At 41.5% G+C, this 20,003-nt stretch overlaps 3 protein-coding genes across 3 annotated transcripts; all 3 read left to right on the forward strand.

Moving 5' to 3' along the window:
- Positions 1–2,259: 2,259 nt before the first annotated feature.
- On the forward strand, positions 2,260–12,117 carry prkacbb (protein kinase, cAMP-dependent, catalytic, beta b). Its single transcript, XM_072363132.1, has 10 exons — positions 2,260–2,632; positions 6,166–6,227; positions 6,305–6,433; positions 6,745–6,843; positions 6,935–7,017; positions 7,118–7,244; positions 7,335–7,430; positions 8,275–8,397; positions 8,504–8,668; positions 10,560–12,117. Exons 1-10 carry the CDS (start codon positions 2,587–2,589, stop codon positions 10,683–10,685), a joined length of 1,056 nt encoding a protein of 351 aa, XP_072219233.1. The 5' UTR covers positions 2,260–2,586; the 3' UTR covers positions 10,686–12,117.
- Positions 12,118–13,104: 987 nt separating this feature from the next.
- exosc4 (exosome component 4) lies at positions 13,105–14,717 on the forward strand. Its single transcript, XM_072363133.1, has 3 exons — positions 13,105–13,373; positions 13,927–14,133; positions 14,234–14,717. The coding sequence occupies exons 1-3, from the start codon at positions 13,203–13,205 to the stop codon at positions 14,591–14,593; spliced, it is 738 nt and encodes a 245-aa protein (XP_072219234.1). The 5' UTR covers positions 13,105–13,202; the 3' UTR covers positions 14,594–14,717.
- Positions 14,718–15,335: 618 nt separating this feature from the next.
- On the forward strand, positions 15,336–19,954 carry gpaa1 (glycosylphosphatidylinositol anchor attachment 1). Its single transcript, XM_072363770.1, has 13 exons — positions 15,336–15,437; positions 15,785–15,899; positions 16,008–16,187; positions 16,287–16,398; positions 16,504–16,651; positions 16,744–16,845; positions 17,021–17,217; positions 17,308–17,504; positions 17,601–17,754; positions 17,903–17,974; positions 18,075–18,268; positions 18,831–19,001; positions 19,102–19,954. Exons 1-13 carry the CDS (start codon positions 15,419–15,421, stop codon positions 19,343–19,345), a joined length of 1,905 nt encoding a protein of 634 aa, XP_072219871.1. The 5' UTR covers positions 15,336–15,418; the 3' UTR covers positions 19,346–19,954.
- The last annotated feature ends 49 nt before the right edge of the window (positions 19,955–20,003 follow it).

A 20,003-nucleotide genomic window follows, 5' to 3' on the forward strand; every position in this document is an offset into this window, starting at 1 on the left:
AACTGGAAATTTACTGGTTTCAGTGTGCTTTTAGAGGATGCGAATAAGCAAAAGGTGAAAGGAAAACACTTTTACCAATGCGTAAAAATATTCAATCTGCTGCTTCGGGTGGTTTTTGCCTGTTTCAAGGATAACTTCATAGCTTTAGCGGAATGGAAACAGCTTTTCCAATGGCATCTATGCACTCTAATACACCTAAACAACATCAAGAAGACATCACATCGCCAGATCCTAGTGAACATAATATTTTTATAGAGTCATTATTTATAGAGTAATTATCCCTTCAGTTTTTAATTTTCCTTCTAGGAGTGCTAGCTCAGTAATATTGTAATGTGTGTGGACTTAAAAACCTGCTTTTCAGTTTAAACGAGCACATCATATTGATTGTTTTGCACATGTATACTTTAATCAAGCATTCAAGCATCTTGATGAGTCATAAGAACTTTAATAAGGGCAACTGGACTTCTTCTTGGATCTCGAAGACGTTTCACCTTTCATCTGAAAGGCTTCTTCAATTCCTGGATCTTCATCAACATAATTAGGAGAACTATTTCTGAATAATTAGAAACAAGCACCAACGCTGACACCATCACCAGTGTGGTTACACTACACATCCTTTATTGTTCCACATCAGTCCATCAGTCCATACAAACGTGACTGATTCACATTTCTTTGGGGGGGGGGGGGGTTGATGGATTCCATCAGATATGCTGGATCAGTGAATATAAACCCAGACAGACAAGCACTAAATTCACCTTGCTAATCCAACCGGATCAACTAGCAAGCCCAGAACCTAATCAAATCCTCCAGTAAAGTGTGACCAACCTGCAAAAAAACAAACAAACAAAAAAAAAGGATTCCAGATAACTGCCCTTCACTAAGTATTACATTAATTTAGCCTAAAATGAAGGCCACTGTGCTTTAGCTTTATTAGGAAATCCAGATGAGAGTGATGCTCAAAGCTGGGAAATCCAGTATTGGTCATAACTTATTAGTACAATTCTATTATTCTATTCTAACAATTCTATTATAACAATAATATGAAGAAGAAATGGAAGAACATGAAGAAGAGGAGAAAAGTAAAAGAACAACCGCCATATTGCACTTGTATAAACACATGTTAAGTGCTTCATACCAGTAGCAGATAGGAGAGTAAAATCAAGTATGACAACTTGATAAAATAAAAAAAAATTTAGTATTTGAATCATCCAATGATGGACCACAATCAACCAAATGGATCAAGTAAAAAAAAGGAATGGCTATCCAGTAAAGTAATGTGTTAAGAAGAGGTCACCGACTCTGCTGACCTGATATCCTCAGGCAGCTTGTTCCACAGTTTGGGGGCTTTGACCCAGCTGTTCACCTCCGCTCTTCAGCTGTCCCCTTTGAACAAACAGAAATACTCTGCCTGTGATCTCATTCTACACACAGGCTTATAATGCTAAAAAGTCAAGTCATAAGAGCCCCAACGGTCAATAGTAAATTATTAAAATCAATTTGTCATTTATCATTATTTTTTTTGCAAACCTGGCATTTTTGGCCCAAGAATTTAAAACACAAGTTTAGCAAGTATTCTAAAAGGTATTTTAGAGTTTGTCATTTGTTTTAGGAAAATTTTAAATGTTTAGGATTTTTTTTTACTCATCCTGCACTACTAATGTGTGTCCATTCAAACTGTGTGAGATTTCAGCGGGATGGGGCACAGCTGACCAATCAGACTGAGCTTTCCTGGAGCTACAATTTTTTAAGGACAATCTATAAAAGCAACATTTTATGCTACAGACTTGATAATAACTTTGGACTTGCTGTGGAACTAACGTGTTTTCATCCCACCGGTTTTTTTCTCTTTCTATTAATGATCATTTATTTGATCATACAACAATTTCTATTGAAATATGTAAATAACAAGTTCACTGTCAGGTCATGCTTTTTAAAATGCACTTGCAAACACGTAATTCACAAACTCGAACCCATGTGCTTAAAAGTGCAACAGCATCGGATGAACTTAAACAATGTCTCTCAAATAATACGCAACAATGTATTTTTAGCCAAGCTAGGCCCATTATCAGCAGGATTAGTTACTAAAGAAACAAAGAAGGAGCCGTTTTAAAAGTCGGGCAAAACACACTCAGGTGACTCCGTATCTATGAATTGAATCGTGATAGTCCGAAAACGCGGAAGCTAAAAACCTGTACTGGTATCTTGTCAGCTACATCTCAGGCCAATCCGAGCTCTTAGCACGGTGCTCGTGAATGTCGCTGAGAGCTGGTGCGAGCTGGTGAGGGCTGGAGAGGGGGAGCAGCTTAGTCAGAGACACAAGTGACCGCTAGCTTCATGTCAGCCGTGTAGACATCACCGAAGTAGCAGCGGAAATCTTTCCGAGGGAAGGAGGAGAGGGAGAGGCAGAGGGAGAGTGAGGGGGCAGCCGGAAGGGACACGGGACGTTATTTCCTCACGATTTCACCGAGTAATTATTTGTAACGATTCGGTTTCACCTATTTTGAGGACTTCGCAAACATCAGCTGGAAGGTTAGCTAGCCGCCGCCATCTCCTCTCAGTCGGAGCGTCCGCCGTGTCTTCCACACCATGGGGAATGCTGCCACCGCCAAGAAGGGCAACGAGCTAGAAAGCGGTGAGTCGGGGCTGCTGTTTGGTCTCAACTGGGTTTTATGTCCTATATAGGCGTTTCACAAACCCCCCGTAAAACCGCTATCCTGTTATAACCCTGAAATTGTCTTAACCGGTGGCTACTGAAAAGCAGTCGAGGGCCGTCAGTCATCTATCTCTCACTCGCACGTATTCCACCAGTTCTGCAAGCAGTCTACCATAAGCAGTCGATAAGGGTCGTGGATAAATGTTTGTGTGGGTTTGCATATGGAATTAACATTAGCCTCAGATAAACCAACTTGCAGAAGAAGAGCCCGGACTTGTGGGTGTGTTAGCTTCCATAGGATGGGGAAGGGGGAGCATTGACAGTATAAACAAGCTACTAAACGCAAAGAATTAGCTGCCAAAGCAGAGTTTATTGACACATTCATCATACTGGAAATTGTAGATGTTTCGTAGATGTGTGCATGTCCGCTGAAGCTCAAGAATTGTCAAGGCTGAAGACCAGCTAGCCTGCTAACTTTAGCTGTGATGTGGGGGGGATTAGCCCACAGAAGGCCCCTTATTCCGTCCTTATGGTCGTAGCTGTTCAGGCCCTTTACAGCTAGCTGTGGCATGTAGCCGTTTCCTGTCAGAATCATGGTGTGTATACTAAAAGTCTCAAAGTCAAAGCGTCACTTCGGCACCCCTTGTACAGTGTCATCTTGAACTTGTGTCATTGACTGTGTGGCTCTTTACTGTATGTTTGGCTGCGGGCTCTTCTTAGCACAGCCAGCTGTGTCAGGCAGAAACTTTGCACTGATGATCTTAAATCTGCAGCAATAAACCACAGAGCCATGACTAATTGGTATAAATAGGCATTTAATTATTTTATTTGAAGGCAGTGTGGGACTGTTTCAGCCCCAGGCTTCACTGCCACATTTTATTCTTAGCTACATAAACAAAGCTTTCCCTCTGTACAGCACCATGACCAAATATGGTGAAGAAATGACAAATCCCCTCTTTCCATTCATAAAACTGGGACCTACTACTGTCTTTCCAGCATAGGCACACACGTCTGAATTATGCCACTTGTGTTTGTTTAGAGCCCCTTCTCTAATCTTGCTGTGGTAAAGGTCCATTAGGGCTCACTTCTCACACACAGCTTGTCATTGACTGGAGCAGCTTGTCATCGGACCTTCGTCAGAGGATAAGGGGTATTACAAGCTTTGAAAGGTTTGACGTAACTCGGCCTAGGCCAGTGTTACTTTACTGTCATATAGTTTGATGTGTCCGGCAGATCATCATTGATCACCCCATGTTGTAAATCATAACTGTTTCCCTATGACCGGTTGTAAAACACAAAAGCTGTAGAGGTTTATTGTGTGTCGTGTTAACCAAAAATTCCTAAATTATCCTTTTTTTTTCTTCTTTTTTTTCCCCACACGTTTTCAATCTCTTAAAGCAAAAAAAAAACAAAAAGAAAACAACAGTGTTGAGTTTTGCACAAAGTCTGTTTTTATAGTAATATCATTTTATTATGCTGTGAGTAAGCTCCTTTGAGATTTATTGACCTGCTGAGAGACATCAGGCAGGCGCAGTGAACATTGCCAACCGACAGCTTTCGAGCAGGACAGAGATGATCAGATCAGCAATAGTATCTATACTACAAAGCACTTCTTTAGAATGCAACTATGATCCTTATATCCTGGGAAGAGGCTAACTGTTAAACCCGTTTAAGCTGACACTGTTCCCTGAGCTGCAGATTTGTCTGCAGTGTTGCTGCTCTGGACAAGGCCTCCTGGTAACCTACCGTCTTGTGCGTTTTCTGTGTTTACTGTATATAGATGTCACTGGCTAGAATGGTTGGAAGTGTACCAGCACAGTCACACTTGGACAGGGGGATCAAACACTTGCCACCCCGACACCTATTTTATTTCACCGTACCCATGTACTCTGTTCACGCCACAGTGCAACAAGATAGGTCGACAGAACTCAGCCATGTTATGCTTGGCTGAATTTTGGCATTGTTCTTCGAAGCAGTTGGCAAACTTTGCAGACTTTAAAGCAGTCCCCCTCCACCCCCCCGTCAGGCACGAAACGTTGCAGGGAAGTCTTCGTATTTTTGAGAGTTTAAAATGTCTCAGCTTGACTGCTGGATGTTAAGTCGGTGTGAAAATTCAGATGTCTCGGATGTCATCTTAGTCTAAGGAAAATTTTGATATTTGTTTCTGTAACAGCCGATAAAACAACTGTCGGGTGAAATGAATGATGATAATTGTTATCTGCAGTTTTGCATGACACAAAGAAAAGCACCGTGGAGAATCTGGAACTGCAGACATGTTTGGTATTTTTTGACAGCTAAGTACTCTCTTATCAGAGTATCTGCTGATTCTGTTTTAATCTACTTGTTTTGTGTCTGCTCTCTCTCTCTCTCTCTCTCTCTTTTCATTTATCTTTTGTCTTTTAAAGGTTATTACAAAGAAAGAAGTCTGAAGTTCTTCTAAGTTAAATGCTTTGCAGTCAACTCTATAGATTTTCATTTATTTCTGGGGTTTTTTCCTTTCGTTTTGGGGCGTTATCGTTTCAATCTGCCCTAATGTGCATGACTGAATTTCTGCTACATGGCATTTTGGTACACCTGTTATTCAACTACCACAGTAGACAGTTAGTCTCTGCTTAAATTCCTCAGGTGTCAGCTATGTTCTCATGCCTGTTGCTTTGAGTCACGACATATCCTTCATGTTTTTTTGTTGTACTTGTCATGTACATGAACTTTATGTTTCTCTCTTGTCTTCTCTTCTGTATCATCCCATCCATGTGGGTGATTGTTCCTGCAAAACCTTGGTGATCAATAGAGACTTTTGGTATGCTGATTCCTCGAAAAGATGACCAGAATAGCAGAACAGCACTGGTTTCATTGTGCAAACCTGCTTGACGTGCTTGCTACTATTGTATGCTTTAATAATAAGTCAGTGTCTTGTGTTTGTTTCTGTTTATTTATTTATTTAATTTTTTTTTTGTTTGTTTTTGTTATCCACATTCTCTCAATCTGGATACCTGCGACCTGCTGTGTTTCCTTTACATTGGTTTGTCTTTGCTCACCGTTTTTATTAACCTTCCCGCAATTTCTGTCACTGCAAGTGATGCACAAGATGCTCAGAGAAACTTATCCGATAGCTCCCTTGTGGTGTGTTTTCCCGTTACACTATTGGATAAAGCTACTAAATAACAGAGTTCTAAGTTTCTTGGCATGCATCACTTGTCTGCCTGTTGTGGATGTTGTTGTCTTGTGTTTTTCCTTGTCTTTACCGTAAACTACGTGATTTTTTTTTTTATCTTTTATTATACCATTTGTTTCATATCCAGATGAGAGTTGATCCTGCCCTTGTTCTTCTCCTTTGCCTTACAGTTTAATTTCCGTTCCCGACTTTTATTCCCTTCCTCCTCTCATATCACAGCTATTTAGGCTTTTTGCCAGTTCAATTAAACCCCAAATATGTTTTTGTACTTGTAAACCTCACTTGTTTTGTCAAGAAGTGTACCAACTGTCTCTTTTTTGTTGTTTTTGTATTATAGTGAAAGAGTTTCTAGCCAAAGCCAAAGAAGATTTCCTACGGAAATGGGAATGCCCACCACAGGTCAGACTGACGAGAAGTTGAACGTAACATTTACAGCCTTTGTACAGCAAGTATTCTAACATACGTTGTTTACACAGAGCACAACGTGCCTAGATGACTTTGACAGATTAAAGACTCTGGGTACCGGCTCATTTGGGAGAGTCATGCTGGTGAAACACAAAGGGACAGAGCAATATTTTGCCATGAAAATACTGGACAAGCAGAAGGTCAGTGGCAGCTTTATCAGGCCTCTTGTGGAATTTTCAAATGAACACCAATGTTGACATGACCGTTAAAATGTGCAGAGACGATAAAAGTTGGGGCCTACTTAGCATGGCCTGCAAAATCACTGTTTATCTTCTTAAGAATCACATTTTTAAACCATTTGTGCTGCTTTATGAGATTACCGGGGGCTGCACAAGTCAAATTAATTTGAATTGGAATAATAAAAAAACAACTTCTGCTTTTAAAGTTCCTATAATCTGTTGCTAACTTAAGTTAGATTTTCCTGACTAAGTTATCTTATCTTGTCTGTCAGGTGGTGAAACTGAAGCAAATAGAACACACGTTAAATGAGAAGCGGATATTACAGGCAGTGAGCTTCCCCTTTCTTGTCAAGCTTGAGTATGCATTTAAGGTACTGTGAGCTTATTTTTGAAATTCCAGAAATTCCTTTTATTGGTTCATCTGCAGAATGCAACTTTTTATTTGCCTGTTTTGTTTTGTAGGACAACTCCAATTTGTACATGGTAATGGAGTATGTTCCGGGAGGAGAGATGTTCTCACACTTAAGAAGAATTGGACGGTTCAGGTGAGCACCGTGTTATGTTTACTTTTAGTTAATTTTGTTGATTAATTGTTTATTTTTCTCCATTGTTGACTCTGAACACGTCTTACTTCTTCCCTGCCAGTGAACCACACGCACGATTTTATGCCGCCCAGATAGTGCTGACGTTTGAATACCTACATTCGCTAGATCTCATTTACAGAGATCTGAAACCCGAGAACCTTCTCATCGACCACCACGGCTACATTCAGGTGTGCTAGAGTGCAACGAAAGTAATTCATCGTGCTGACGCATCTTCACTTGCCAACAAGCAGAATACAGTACATGCTTCTTACTTCCAGGTGACAGACTTTGGATTTGCCAAACGCGTAAAAGGCAGAACCTGGACGTTGTGCGGGACACCCGAGTATCTGGCACCTGAAATCATCCTCAGCAAAGTATGGATCTTAAATGCTTTTGTTTTCCGTGTACATATCACAGTTTACGTTGTCTGCACGTGACAGAAAACTCCACCCGAAAATAATCTGTTCAGTTGACACAGTTTGGAGCCAGAATATGTTAACGGAGCCCGTTTTCACCCACTGCTGATGGTTTCTCAGTTAATTCCTCATATTCATATTCTTCGGCACCACACTGTGCTCCCCTCCCCAGCAAACTAACATCCTGCTCACTTGTAGCTTTAAACCCAGAAAGAAACAGCATTTATCTTCCATTTTGTGTCACAAAAAAAAATGTTGCAGTGCGCGTTGCTATGGCAACAAAAGCCACTCAAGGAATTTTTCATACCCAAAAGACTGAACCAAGGTTCATATTTTTGTTACATTGTATACTTTTGATCCAGTTGAGTGCGGTTTCAAAATGTCACTGTGCAAACACACCATATAGAACGTTGCACGACACCTGCTCCCTAATCATCACCGACACACATCTATGTATTCTGTTATTGGTCTGTAGACTGGTGGAAATTTAACGGTGGCGTTTGGGGTTGGAAGCCTGTCATCGTTGAAAGGAAGGGAAATGATGGATGACTTTTTTTTTTATAGTTTCCTTTTCACGTCATCAGTCCATATTTCCATCCGAGCAATGCATTCACACCAGAAAACAACAAGAACCAAACCATAGTTCACTTTCTCTTTTATAAAGGGAAAGAAATGAGGTGGTTTAACATGTTTATTAAACAGTTTTGTCAAACTGAGAAGTCCAGACCAAAAGAATTAGGCATGAGAGCACTTTTCTCTTTCTTTTTCTTAGCTTTTTAAGTTGCATTGATGTCTATTTCAGGGTTATAACAAAGCTGTGGACTGGTGGGCCCTTGGAGTCCTCATCTATGAAATGGCAGCTGGCTACCCTCCTTTCTTTGCAGATCAGCCGATTCAGATCTATGAAAAGATTGTGTCTGGAAAGGTGAGAAGGGTTTCGTTTTAGATTCTTTATTTGGAATAATGTAGCGTGCAGAAAAAGAAGCTCCCAGTTTTAACTGCTGAAATAAAAATAAAAAAACTCTTTCCAGGTACGATTCCCCTCCCACTTCAGCTCGGATCTGAAGGACTTGTTGAGGAACCTGCTGCAGGTGGATCTGACCAAACGTTTTGGCAACCTGAAGAACGGAGTCAACGACATCAAGGGCCACAAATGGTTCGCCACCACAGACTGGATTGCAATCTACGAGCGAAAGGCAAGACAAACACATTTTGTAGTGACATCATCACACACGGACTTATTCTTATTGATTTTATTTGGAAGTAGAATTGTCAGTTCTTAAAAGGTTAGTGTTGGTTTTGTGTGTGGATGTTTACTTGTGGTTGGACACAGTGGAGCATTTTCCAGAACTGGAAAGCCAGTGTTTTTTGCCTCGGCTCTTTTAAATCACCCAGCTTCCTCTGGAAGACAGTGAAGATGGATTGTTTTTTAATTCATCAAATTAGTTTTTTTTTTGGTGTTGAATAGACTGAATGAATGACATAAAGAAAGATAGAGAGAAGGCATTCATTAGATATTATTTGATTGTCAACAGCTCTACAAAACGAATGATCCCAGCCGGCCTTCAGGGCCACCATTCTAGTGACTCGGTTTGCACACAAACACGCTATATTCTGTGCCTTCTCTGACACGCTCTGTTTAGTAAATACAAAGCTGGTTGAGGTGGATCGATGACTTTATTTTTATGTCAGGTTTTTGCCGCAAAAAAACATTCACTTTATTGCCCCCTTCATTTGTAATACTCGTCACCTGTAATATTTCCAAGAGACGAAAAGCTCATAAACTAGCATGATTTAACCTCGGCGGGTAGTGAAGCATTTCAGGAAGAGGAGAATGACATAGAGAACACCTCAATGTTTCTTCCTGTGGCTCAAGAAAGATAATGTTGTTTTTCTTTTAATTGTAGACGAGCTACAAAGATTCTTCTGAATAATGAATTAGTTTTTCAAGCATTAGCAAAAGAGTGTGAATGCTTTTGAGAGTTAGGTGGGCTCTAATGTTCACTTTTATGCAACAGCCTTTGCTAAATGTGCCAAAGTGTTGTGGACTCAAAATTAGGGATGCACCGTTTGTGAAGTCCATGTGTTAGAAATATTCCAGGTTGGGTTTGTCATTAGTTTTCCCTTAATGCCGGGGAAGCTATGAAATGGGTTTTTATAAATATTAATGTGACAGTTTGGAAGTGTTTTCGCTCTTCATCATACTTTTTAAATGAGAAAAAAATGCGTCAAGAAAACATTATTATAACCTTTCACAAAAAAAAAGGTGTTCTCTGTTCAAATGGGTCGATGTTATCCTGCTTGCTGATAGGCCAGTTGCAGTCAATGAGCTGATGCCGACGTTAGGCCAATATATCTGTCTCTTTACTCAAAATATATACATGTTTCGGTCTCTGCCGACTTATTTAGGCCTCTGTAAAACCTACAGCTTCACAATGAGTATAAACAGCAGGTTGCAAAAGGAAAACAGTCTGTGAATGTTTAGTCAATAATCAGAGAGTGAGAAACCACAGTCGCCAAAGGTGCCCCTTTAAGTAAAGGTTTACGGGCCGATGGAAAAATAAATCCATGGCTTTTGGGCATATTTGTAATCCCTGGCTTGAGATCAACTTCTTTCTAGGAAGTATCAGCTGACAGTGTAAAAAATGTCTCAAGTGCTATGGAGGACAAAAGGCCTCGAAGGGTCCCAATAAATGTATGGGTATGCCCTGCTGTTAACATGAAAAACTGTAGAGAGAACTGCATGTTGTCGTCTCTCCACACACACACGCACACACACACACCTTGGAAATTGCTTACATAAAGTGTGTAATTGTCAGTACCAGAATGTGGGAGAAGCAGCTGGATCCAATAGGGTAGGGTCCCTGATATTTGATGATATGACAACCACTTAAGCTGAGAGTGTTTGATACTTCTACTTTAAAATACAGCAAAGTCTTTCTAACTGTGTACAGCAGCCTGAGCTGTTCTTGACAGATTTTTTTTCTACTTCTACATGAGACCATATATCTTCCCAGCTCCCCTGACAAGCGGTGTAGACACAACCCTAACAGCCTTGTGAAACGCACGTCTCTGTTGCTCTTGCAGGTCGAAGCGCCGTTCATACCAAAGTGCAGAGGCCCCGGGGACACCAGCAACTTCGACGACTACGAGGAGGAGGATATCCGCGTTTCTTTAACGGAAAAATGTGCAAAGGAGTTTGCTGAGTTCTAGGACGCAAGAACATGGATATATCAGGGAAAATAAGGGGTTCTTTGCACTCTTTTAAAAGACTTGTGATGGAGCAGAGACCATCTTTTTCAGATCTACTACATAGTCCCTTCATTCCACAAGGCTGAATGAGGTCGCCATGATCCTTGGGTGCCGATAACCTATCACACTGTTGCATACACCTGCGTATTAAAGCAGACACCTCACTATTCTTTTCTTTTCTTTCCATTCTTTTTTTTTTTTTTTACTTTGAAGGCAGTTTAGTCTTGGGTGTTTTTTTTTTTTGTTTTTTTGTCCCCAATTAAAATGCGATCATTTTTTGATCCACGAGCAGAAACCGAGAGAGCGGCCAATCACGATCCACAAGCTAACACTGACTCGTCTGTGGCGGGTTGAAACCCCGTCCGGTCGGTTGTGCGCCCTTTCCCTCTCGTCATCACTTCATCACATTTAGTTCTAACCAGCTAACCGAGGTAGATTTTGTCTCGCGTGCATATCTGTCGGTTTGAGATATTCGACCACAACGAGTGTTTAAAAGCATGACCAAATAGAAAACTTTGGGTGACACAATAAAGAGGAGATGTACTTTCATTTCTTTGCTTTTTTTTTTTTTTTTGCCTTAGGGAGCCAAATCCTTCGACCCCCCCCCACCCTGACACAGAAGCATCTGTTGACAGTCTTTTTGGTACTCTGACCCAGGCACAGAAAGCCATTGCAGAAATATGACAAACCTTGCATGAGTATGACTGCAAGTCCACTTTTTTTGTTTGTTTGATCCATTTGGGTCTGTTAGTTAAATGTCAAATTTGTCATTTGCTATCTCACTGTTTTTTTGTTTTTAGTTTTTCTTTTGTCGTTACCCTGTTTTAACATTTTAGTCATTTTGTCCCTAGATTTCAGGTCTGCTTGGGACCCGTTGTTAGAAGTCTGTGGAACAGTGTGACCTCAGTAAAATTGAAAAGTGAGTTGGAAATCCTTTTTAGGATTTTTTTTATAGTGTTTTGTAAAAGTCGCAAAAGGTCAGCGTGAACAGTGTTGGGGGGGCTTTGCGCCTCAACACGTTTGAACCTTACAGGAATCAAAGTTTATCATGTATTAAAAGAAAGATGTTTTAAGATCTTAAGAGACAGAAGGACAAAAAACGGCATATTTACCATATTCTTCTTGTTATCATCCCCCCCAAAGAATTTTTTTTTTTTTTGCTCCATTCTTGTCAAAGAATGTAGATTTGCGACTTCTAGGTATGCGTATTTGAAAGCTTGATTTTCAAAGTACATTTTTCTCACAATACACTGGCTAAACTAAAGACTGCTCCTTCCTATCACATGTAACCCTGTTATTGTTAAGCTCATTACATTATACGTATATGCATTGTTTCATATATGTTTTTATTTATACACATTAGAGATGCTAATAAATTTTATTTTTAAAAGTGTTTTTAAGTTTTGGCAACTGTCATTCCATCGTGGCGTTTGTCATTCTGCCTCCTGTCCGCTGGCGCACGTTTGATCTCTTCGCTGGAGAATGGATGGATCCGAGTGAGAGTTCCTCGTGGACTGCCAGGGGGGTTTCAACAAGAATGTAGCCTTTTATTTTAGTGCATGGAAGTCAGAGACACGGAAACAATTAGTTTGGTATCGCTGTAAAAAAAAAAATATATATATATATATATATATATATATATGTATAGAGAGAGAGAGAGCCGTCAAGTCTGCAGAATTCTAGAAATGTCAATATAATGTCAATATAATATTTGCATATTTCTTCCTATTTTGTCCAAATATGGAACAGAACTTGTATAAAGGCGTAGAGGTAGACTATATTGAAATATAATACTATGCATATTGCTGAAATCGAAATATAAATCTGTAGTAATATCGATAAGAAATAACTAAATACAGTACGAGTTATGGCTAAAGATAGGGGATGCCTGATATTATCATATAATCCATATCAAGCTATAAAGGCTTTGAAACAAAATGTTTGCACTGCCTCGAAATTGATGTTAAAAAGCAAATGCAATCCAATTTAACCAGGTTTTGACTAAGTTGGGCATCCTATTAAAACGAGAAGAAGTTTATCACTTTGTTTGAATACGTGTCCTGACAAATAAGTCAGATGTCAGAAATAAGGGATGTTTTGCATGTTACTGGAAGCGGTTCCATTTTGCTCTGAATTCGAAAAGCGTATTTTTATGTGTTCGATGTCCAGTCATGAGTGGAAGTGTTAGTGTTACAGTAAACTCATGGACTGCAACAAAATAGGCTTTTGTTTTGCAGCCCACGCTGCCCTTCAGTTCAAAACATTAACTTTCCCCATTTTTGCCTAAACAATTTCCGAAATTTAAAAATAAATGTACCTTATTGAACGTTGATTACAGCGACTTTCAGGGAGGAAAAAAAAACGGGGGTTATTTTTGGACCTTTGCACGTGCCGTTAAGTTCGTGAGGGGTTGATGGGTAATGTAGTGCGGCAGCAGACACGTGGGACGGGGCGTCACTGTGTGGAATTAGCAGAACCATGGCGGGCCTGGAACTGTTGTCTGACCAAGGATACCGTTTGGATGGAAGGAAAGCCACCGAGCTGCGGAAGGTTCAGGCCCGTATGGGTGTGTTTGCTCAGGCTGACGGTTCCGCTTATTTAGAGCAAGGAAACACGAAAGCTCTGGCTGTGGTGTACGGTCCGCATGAGGTAAGTGGCCCGTTTGTCTGCTGAGGACGGGTTGAATTATACAGTATAGGAAGCAAGGGTCTGATGTGGTTCAACAGCAGACATGCCTGCTTATATACAGGAAGTTAACTGTAATTCATTCATTATATCCAGAGGTCCAGTGTATTTAACAGCATTTCTGTTGTTTTTCACTTTCACAACACAGTTTAATCAGTGTATTATGGGTTGCTATTATAGAGAGCCTGCTGCTATCAGAGGACGTTGTTATGTGTGTAACAAAGTTATTTCTCGGTTTCGGAACATCGCTTTAAAACTAGACGGTTGTTATTCACTTCAGTTTTTGGTGGTTTTAATGTTTTGGTTGATGGTACTGTGTCACATAATGGAACATCACAGATTTGCGATCAGTGTGCTGTGTGATTAATTTAAGATGTAACTGTTTTTTTCTTTTCTTTTTTTTTTTTTTTTTTTAAAGCAGTATTATGGCACAAGTCATTCAGTCCCGCTCAGATTAAAGTACCAAAAGGAGTTGTGCGTTACTTATTTGATGTCTCTCTCTCTCTGTCCCCTCTAGATGCGAGGTTCAAGGAGTCGGACCCTTCATGATCGGGCTGTTATCAACTGCCAGTATAGCATGGCAACATTCAGCACAGGGGAGAGGAAGAGGAGACCACACGGAGACCGCAAATCCACTGAGATGAGCCTCCACCTCAAGCAGACTTTCGAAGCTGCTGTGTTGACGCAGCTCTACCCGCGCTCTCAAATAGACATCTATGTCAAGGTGAGCGTCGGACTGATTGTTGCCATGTCCCACCATCTTGGAAAATGTGCAAATTTCTCTCTCTTTTTTTTTTAAAACAAAAATACTGTTCGTATTCCAGATTCTGCAGTCGGATGGAGGTAATTACAGCGTGTGCGTAAATGCTGCCACGCTGGCAGTGATTGACGCCGGTATCCCGATGCGGGACTATGTGTGTGCCTGCACGGTAGGCTTTGTGGATGAGACTCCCCTCGCTGACCTTTGCTACGCGGAGGAGAGCGGAGGAGTGAGCTCCCTGGCTTTAGCGCTGCTGCCCCGGGGAGGACAGATCGCTCTGCTTCAGATGGACGCCAGACTGCATCAGGATCACCTCGAGGCGCTGATTGAAGCTGCAATGACTGCTTGTAAAGGTGTGAGCAAGGTGCTGGATGAGGTGGTGAGGCAGCATCTTCGAGAAGCCTCGATGCTCACCACAGAGTGATGTGTATGGACTATGATTCTGCGAGCAGCTTTTTTTTTTTTATTTTTGTATTCATTCATAGCATTTACTGTATACTTTTGTATATATGTGACCCAGAAAATAAATATATGAATGCACAACTTTTCTTTGTTTCTTATTTATTTGAGTTGATGAGTTAGAATAAGTTTTGCGATAAAACTGAACAGGATACACAGAAGGGGGGAAAACTGGAGGACCAAGAGGTGAGCAGACTATATTTTGAGGAAGCTGATGTATTGCTTGTCGTCATGGACAACCTGTTGCACCCCTCTATGCTAAAGAACACAAGCAGATGAGCTCATTTTTAAATCATGAGCAAAACTTTGTGTTTTTTGTCATGAGGAATGCTTGCAGAGAATGTCTGACCATAATACTGTGTGACAGATTTTTACTCACTAATCATACAGCAGTACTTAAGTGTATACTTCTGTATTGATTGTTTTCCAGGTCTGCAAATCTATAATTGAAATGTTACTCATAATCTGTGGTACACTACGATGTGGCAACACGACCATTTATTTTGGTCAAGCGTGTCAAACTGAACTTTATTTAGAGTCAACTTTTATCACAATTTATTTATCTGTTTATCAAAGATTTACTGCAAATTCTTTGGTCTGATAGTATTTATTTGGAGATGCTCCTTTTCACATTAAAAAAAGAAAAAAAAAACTGTACCAAAATCCGGTGCTCTTTATTTCTATTTAATTGCTTGGGCGGAAGTCAGTCCGCGGTATTTGCGTTCCCCCAGGAACAAGGAAATTGGAAAAAGCAGCTGCTGCTGTGATCAAGCCCAACATCCGCAGGTGGATGAGACCACGGGACGAAGGTAGGTTATTATTCACAATATACATAATACAAAACTATTAATATGATTATCAATTCCGGACCGTCTTCACAGCGTTTTGAAGCATTCAAGGTCTCGTGGAACTTGCTTGGTAATTAGCTAGCAGCAAGCTAAGCACAGTTGTCAGTCGATGCTGCTGTGTGACCGGGGGTGGGATAAAACAGGTCTAGCTGGATGGAAACCCACCTAATGAGGCGTGTGTGAATATTTGTATGTTTGGTAATGATAAAACCGATTATATCAAGTTGTCCAGCTATCTTTACTGGTAGTGATTGATTTATATCCACGCCTTGAGTACATTTAATGATTGCAATGTGTGGTGCCTTAAGTGTCCTGTTTATCCAGCCTTCGGCGTTACAGAGGAAACAAGATGGGACTGTTGTCTGACCCCAACAGAAGACGGGCTTTGATCAGCCTGCTGACCCGCCTCAATGCTCCAATCTCGTGAGTACCAATCATTGAAGGAAGTCTTTAATTCCGTGTTGCACTTTAGTGTTGCACCTATACTTTATTTTATAACCAATTTGATTTGTCTTTATCTTTATATGTTAGTACGGTCTGCTACTTTGCGGGTGTGGCTTGGTTTATGGGGTTGGCATTTGAGCCGTTCACTCTGCGGACCTACATGTCAGAAAATGCCATGGGATCCACGATGGTGGAGGAGCGCTTCCCTGCTGGGGAAAGGGCACTCGCCACAGGCAGAGAGTTTTCAGCTCATAAGAAGAGAGCTGGGTAAGAATAACTGTTATTACCATACATTTAAGTGGAAGTGCTCTGGTTTGTTTTTCACCCTTACAAACCTCATGATAACTTTTATTTCTTTCTCTGCAGTGGGATGCCGGTGGACTGGCTGGTGAAAACCATGCAGGCTCGAGGGCTGGAGGTGTATACACAGAGCTTCTCTCGCACACTACCCTTCCCTGATGAAAACAAAGAGAGATATGTGAGTTTGCGACTGAAAACATACTGCATTTTGGCTCTCTCCTCACATTTCTGCTCTCAGTTAATGACAGGCTTTTTAAAAAATATTTTAACCTTTTCCCGGCAGATGGTGAAAGGTACAAATGTGTATGGCATCCTTCGGGCGCCCAGAGCTCCGAGGACTGAAGCCCTGGTGCTCAGTGCTCCCTGCAGCCCCGGCGATAACAACAACCAAGCTGTGGGACTGCTGCTCGGCTTGGCTCATTACTTCCGGAGTGAGTGCTGCATCTGTATCAATGAGCCCAAAATGAGACGGCACTGGAACAGTGTTGCATTTCTTTGTGTAATAAATTCTCTCTTTTGATAGATCAGATTTACTGGGCCAAGGACATCATCTTTCTTGTAAATGAGCATGATTTGATTGGTATGCAGGCCTGGCTAGAGGGCTACCACCACACCAACACTACAGGTGATCGACTGCATTCATCCAGTGAAAATAAACCTCAACAAATAGCCCTGAAACGTTTAAGTTAGTCACATGCATGTAGTCAACATTGCTCACCCAGCTTCTTGCAGAACTGTTCTTGAACCAAAACGGCTGTTTGTTTTTCAATGTTTCTTTCCCTCTGGAACGTTTAATTTAGGTATGGACTGGTCCCCATTACAAGGTCGTGGAGGTTCAATCCAGGCAGCCTTGTCCTTGGAGCTCAGCAGTGACGTTATCACCAGTTTGGACATAGTGCTGGAAGGCCTCAATGGCCAGTTACCCAACCTGGATTTAACAAACCTCTTTTATGCCTTCTGTCAGAAGATAGGGGTCCTTTGCACAATCCAGGGCAAGGTAAAGGCTTTTAAACCAGTGCAAAGTGTTTGTTAGCAGACCAGGGGGATGATCTGACTTTTTGTCGTTTGTCCGTTGATGTTTCTGTAGCTGCAGAGAAATGACTGGGACAGTGTGTCAGGCTACAGCCATGCAGTTCAGACCATGATGCTGATGGTAATGAAGCAGGCCAGTGGGCGCCCATGGGGAGACCACGGTCTGTTTTTGCGCTACCACATTGAGGCGGCCACCATCAAGGGCATCAACAGCTTCCGCCAGTACAAGACTGACGCCACCACCATCGGCAGGTCAGAGCAAGTGCTTGTTTATCATAACCTTTTTTTTTTTTACATTCATTACCAATGTGTAATTTAAAAAATAAAAAAATAAATGTTGTCTTTTAGGCTGCTGGAGGGAATGTATCGTAAACTCAACAACCTCCTGGAGCGCCTGCACCAGTCCTACTTCTTCTACCTCATGCCGTCGCTCTCTCACTTCGTCTCTATCGGATACTACATGCCAGCCTTCGGCCTCCTCGCTGTTATCTTGCTGCTTCGTGTATCCTCCCCCTCTGATTTCCCATGCATTTTAAGATGACCTGAAATGAAGTGCAGAAAAGTCACCGAACGACAGCTTTAAACCTACATATGACATGTTAAATGTTCGCCTCGCAATCTTTCAAATTTCTCCCTTAACCGTGATTCAGGCTTTAGACCTGTGGGTTCAACTGTCAACCCCGCCTCCCAGGACTGAGGATGGAGTTGCTGATCTCGAGCAGGTTGGACACAAATACTAGAATAAAAAAATGAGGAAATAAGCTATTTTCTTTACTTGAGTCGGTTTAATCGCCTCTCTAAAAAAAACTTCTTTCCCTGCAGTCCAGTCCAAGCGTGCTGTCGGTGTTGACTCCTCTGGTGATCAGCCACCTGACCGGAGCAGCTCTGTACATATTGCCAATCCGTTATCAGGAGATGGCTGTGGAACACTTCCCGGTGTCTGGCACCGAAGCTGTGGTCCTGACAGCCATCGCCGTCTACACGTCAGGACTGGCTTTGCCTCATAACGCACACAGGTAGCTACTTGTACTGATTCTGATTTATGACCAGTGGACTTTGAATTTCAACACGCCTCGAATGCCATTTTCAGTCACTTAAAGTCTTTGTTGGCATAACCAGGTTGGGTTCAAATGGATTTTTAAAAAGTCTGAGGAAAAAATGCAATCCCATTGATTAAAATTGGTCAGAAATTTTGGTCAGATTTCAACAGATGCGTCTCAGTGCGTCACTCTGGCCGCTCGGATTGGATGCGTGTGTTTTTCCTCGCCTTCGGTCCGGACATGGCCAGAGACTCATATTCTGAAACGATTTTTCACCATTTCGTCCTCATTAATGACAGTTGTGTCTCAGAGATGATGTCCCTCAAATCTTTACTGGAAATATAAATGTCCAAACCAACAGGAAGATCACACTGGAGATGTTGCGAGAAGCTTTTTTTGTGTGAGCTCAGATTCAGAGCAGGAAGTGCGTCAAACTCAGCACTAACAGATTTCTGACCCTCATCATTGGTACACCAACGGTGCACCTGTGAGACCCTGCTGCAGCGGAATGATCTGTTTTTGGGGTCATGTTTTGCAGGCTGCTGTCAGGTGAGGGGACGGAGCAGGGCTGGAAGGTGCTGAAGCTCGTCGCCGTGCTGTACCTGGCTGTGCTGTTGGGTTGCACTGCCCTCATCAACTTCTCCCTGGGATTCATCCTGGCTCTCAGCCTGGTGCCCGTGGCTGCTTTTGTCACACCCCATGTGCCCAAGTAATACATTTGCACACACACCCTTCGGCCACTGTTGCTCTGTATCCATAATCCTGTCTTGCTTAAGTAAAACGTCGTCGTCCTCTTCTTTTCTTTTCAGGGTTCTGTCAGCTTTTGTCTTGGTCATCCTCAGCCCCGCCTGCGTACTCCTATTCTCAGTCTTTTTCTTCCAAGAGCTGCAAGAAATGCCGGTCAGCTTCCAAGATGGTTGGTTGCTGTACCTGTCAGTCATTTCGCAGGGCATTCTGGACCACAGCCTGTACGGATCTTTGGTGTACCCACTCATTGCCTTGCTCATCTATCCATGCTGGCTGCTCTTCTGGAACATCCTGTTCTGGAAGTAGCCTGGAGGTCCAGGCTCCACTGTCTGTCCACTACAACCACTGTCTGAGGTGATCTCAGCACTGGAGGAATGTGAGGAACTAACAGTTGTTTCCACTGGAGTCTCGAAAGGAAGAATTGCCTTGGAGAGAATGAAATGACTTCTTTTCAGGACATGTTGTTGGTATTATAATATTCACTCCAAGTACTTCAATTCAAACCATTTTAAACAAAACGGAATGAACTGATTTTTTTTTTACTTCACTTAACTCCTAGAATTCTAGACTTGTAAAAAGGGGAAGACTTTCATCTAGTCTCAGTGTCATTTTGGGTTCTGTTTGTGCGGAAGGCATTCGTTTGAAGACTTTCCTTCTAAATATTTTGGTTTGGGAGACATGAACAGTTAATGCATTATTATTTTTTTTTAATTATTATTGTTTATCAGACAAAATGGTTAAACAGCACTAAAATAAACTGTTGTAGTTGGTAGTTTGCCTCCTTTTAAGATATCTACATGTGTGAAACAAGCCATTGCTACATGAAATATTTTTATATTTGTTTTGATAAATTTCTTTTGAAACAGGTTTATTTCATATTTATAACTGCCAAAAATAAAAGAATGAAAAGGTGAACACGTTCTCTCCAGCATACTTTCAGACTTTAGGAGGCTCGGGTTAACCT

This window comes from Leuresthes tenuis, unplaced genomic scaffold (genome assembly GCF_036924035.1).
Source record: "Leuresthes tenuis unplaced genomic scaffold, fLeuTen1.0.hap1 SCAF_14, whole genome shotgun sequence".
Taxonomy (NCBI): domain Eukaryota; kingdom Metazoa; phylum Chordata; class Actinopteri; order Atheriniformes; family Atherinopsidae; genus Leuresthes; species Leuresthes tenuis.

What these genes read in the sequence shown, in the direction of transcription:
- prkacbb (XM_072363132.1), top strand. Translation starts at nt 2,587, where the DNA reads ATGGGGAATGCTGCCACCGCCAAGAAGGGCAACGAGCTAGAAAGCG. An exon ending in AAATACTGGACAAGCAGAAG is followed by an intron (nt 6,434 to 6,744) that starts GTCAGTGGCAGC and finishes CTTGTCTGTCAG; the next exon opens with GTGGTGAAACTGAAGCAAAT. An exon ending in TTGCAATCTACGAGCGAAAG is followed by an intron (nt 8,669 to 10,559) that starts GCAAGACAAACA and finishes TTGCTCTTGCAG; the next exon opens with GTCGAAGCGCCGTTCATACC.
- exosc4 (XM_072363133.1), top strand. Translation starts at nt 13,203, where the DNA reads ATGGCGGGCCTGGAACTGTTGTCTGACCAAGGATACCGTTTGGATGGA. An exon ending in TGGTGTACGGTCCGCATGAG is followed by an intron (nt 13,374 to 13,926) that starts GTAAGTGGCCCG and finishes TGTCCCCTCTAG; the next exon opens with ATGCGAGGTTCAAGGAGTCG. An exon ending in AAATAGACATCTATGTCAAG is followed by an intron (nt 14,134 to 14,233) that starts GTGAGCGTCGGA and finishes TTCGTATTCCAG; the next exon opens with ATTCTGCAGTCGGATGGAGG.
- gpaa1 (XM_072363770.1), top strand. An exon ending in ATGAAAACAAAGAGAGATAT is followed by an intron (nt 16,399 to 16,503) that starts GTGAGTTTGCGA and finishes TTTTCCCGGCAG; the next exon opens with ATGGTGAAAGGTACAAATGT. An exon ending in TTTGCACAATCCAGGGCAAG is followed by an intron (nt 17,218 to 17,307) that starts GTAAAGGCTTTT and finishes ATGTTTCTGTAG; the next exon opens with CTGCAGAGAAATGACTGGGA.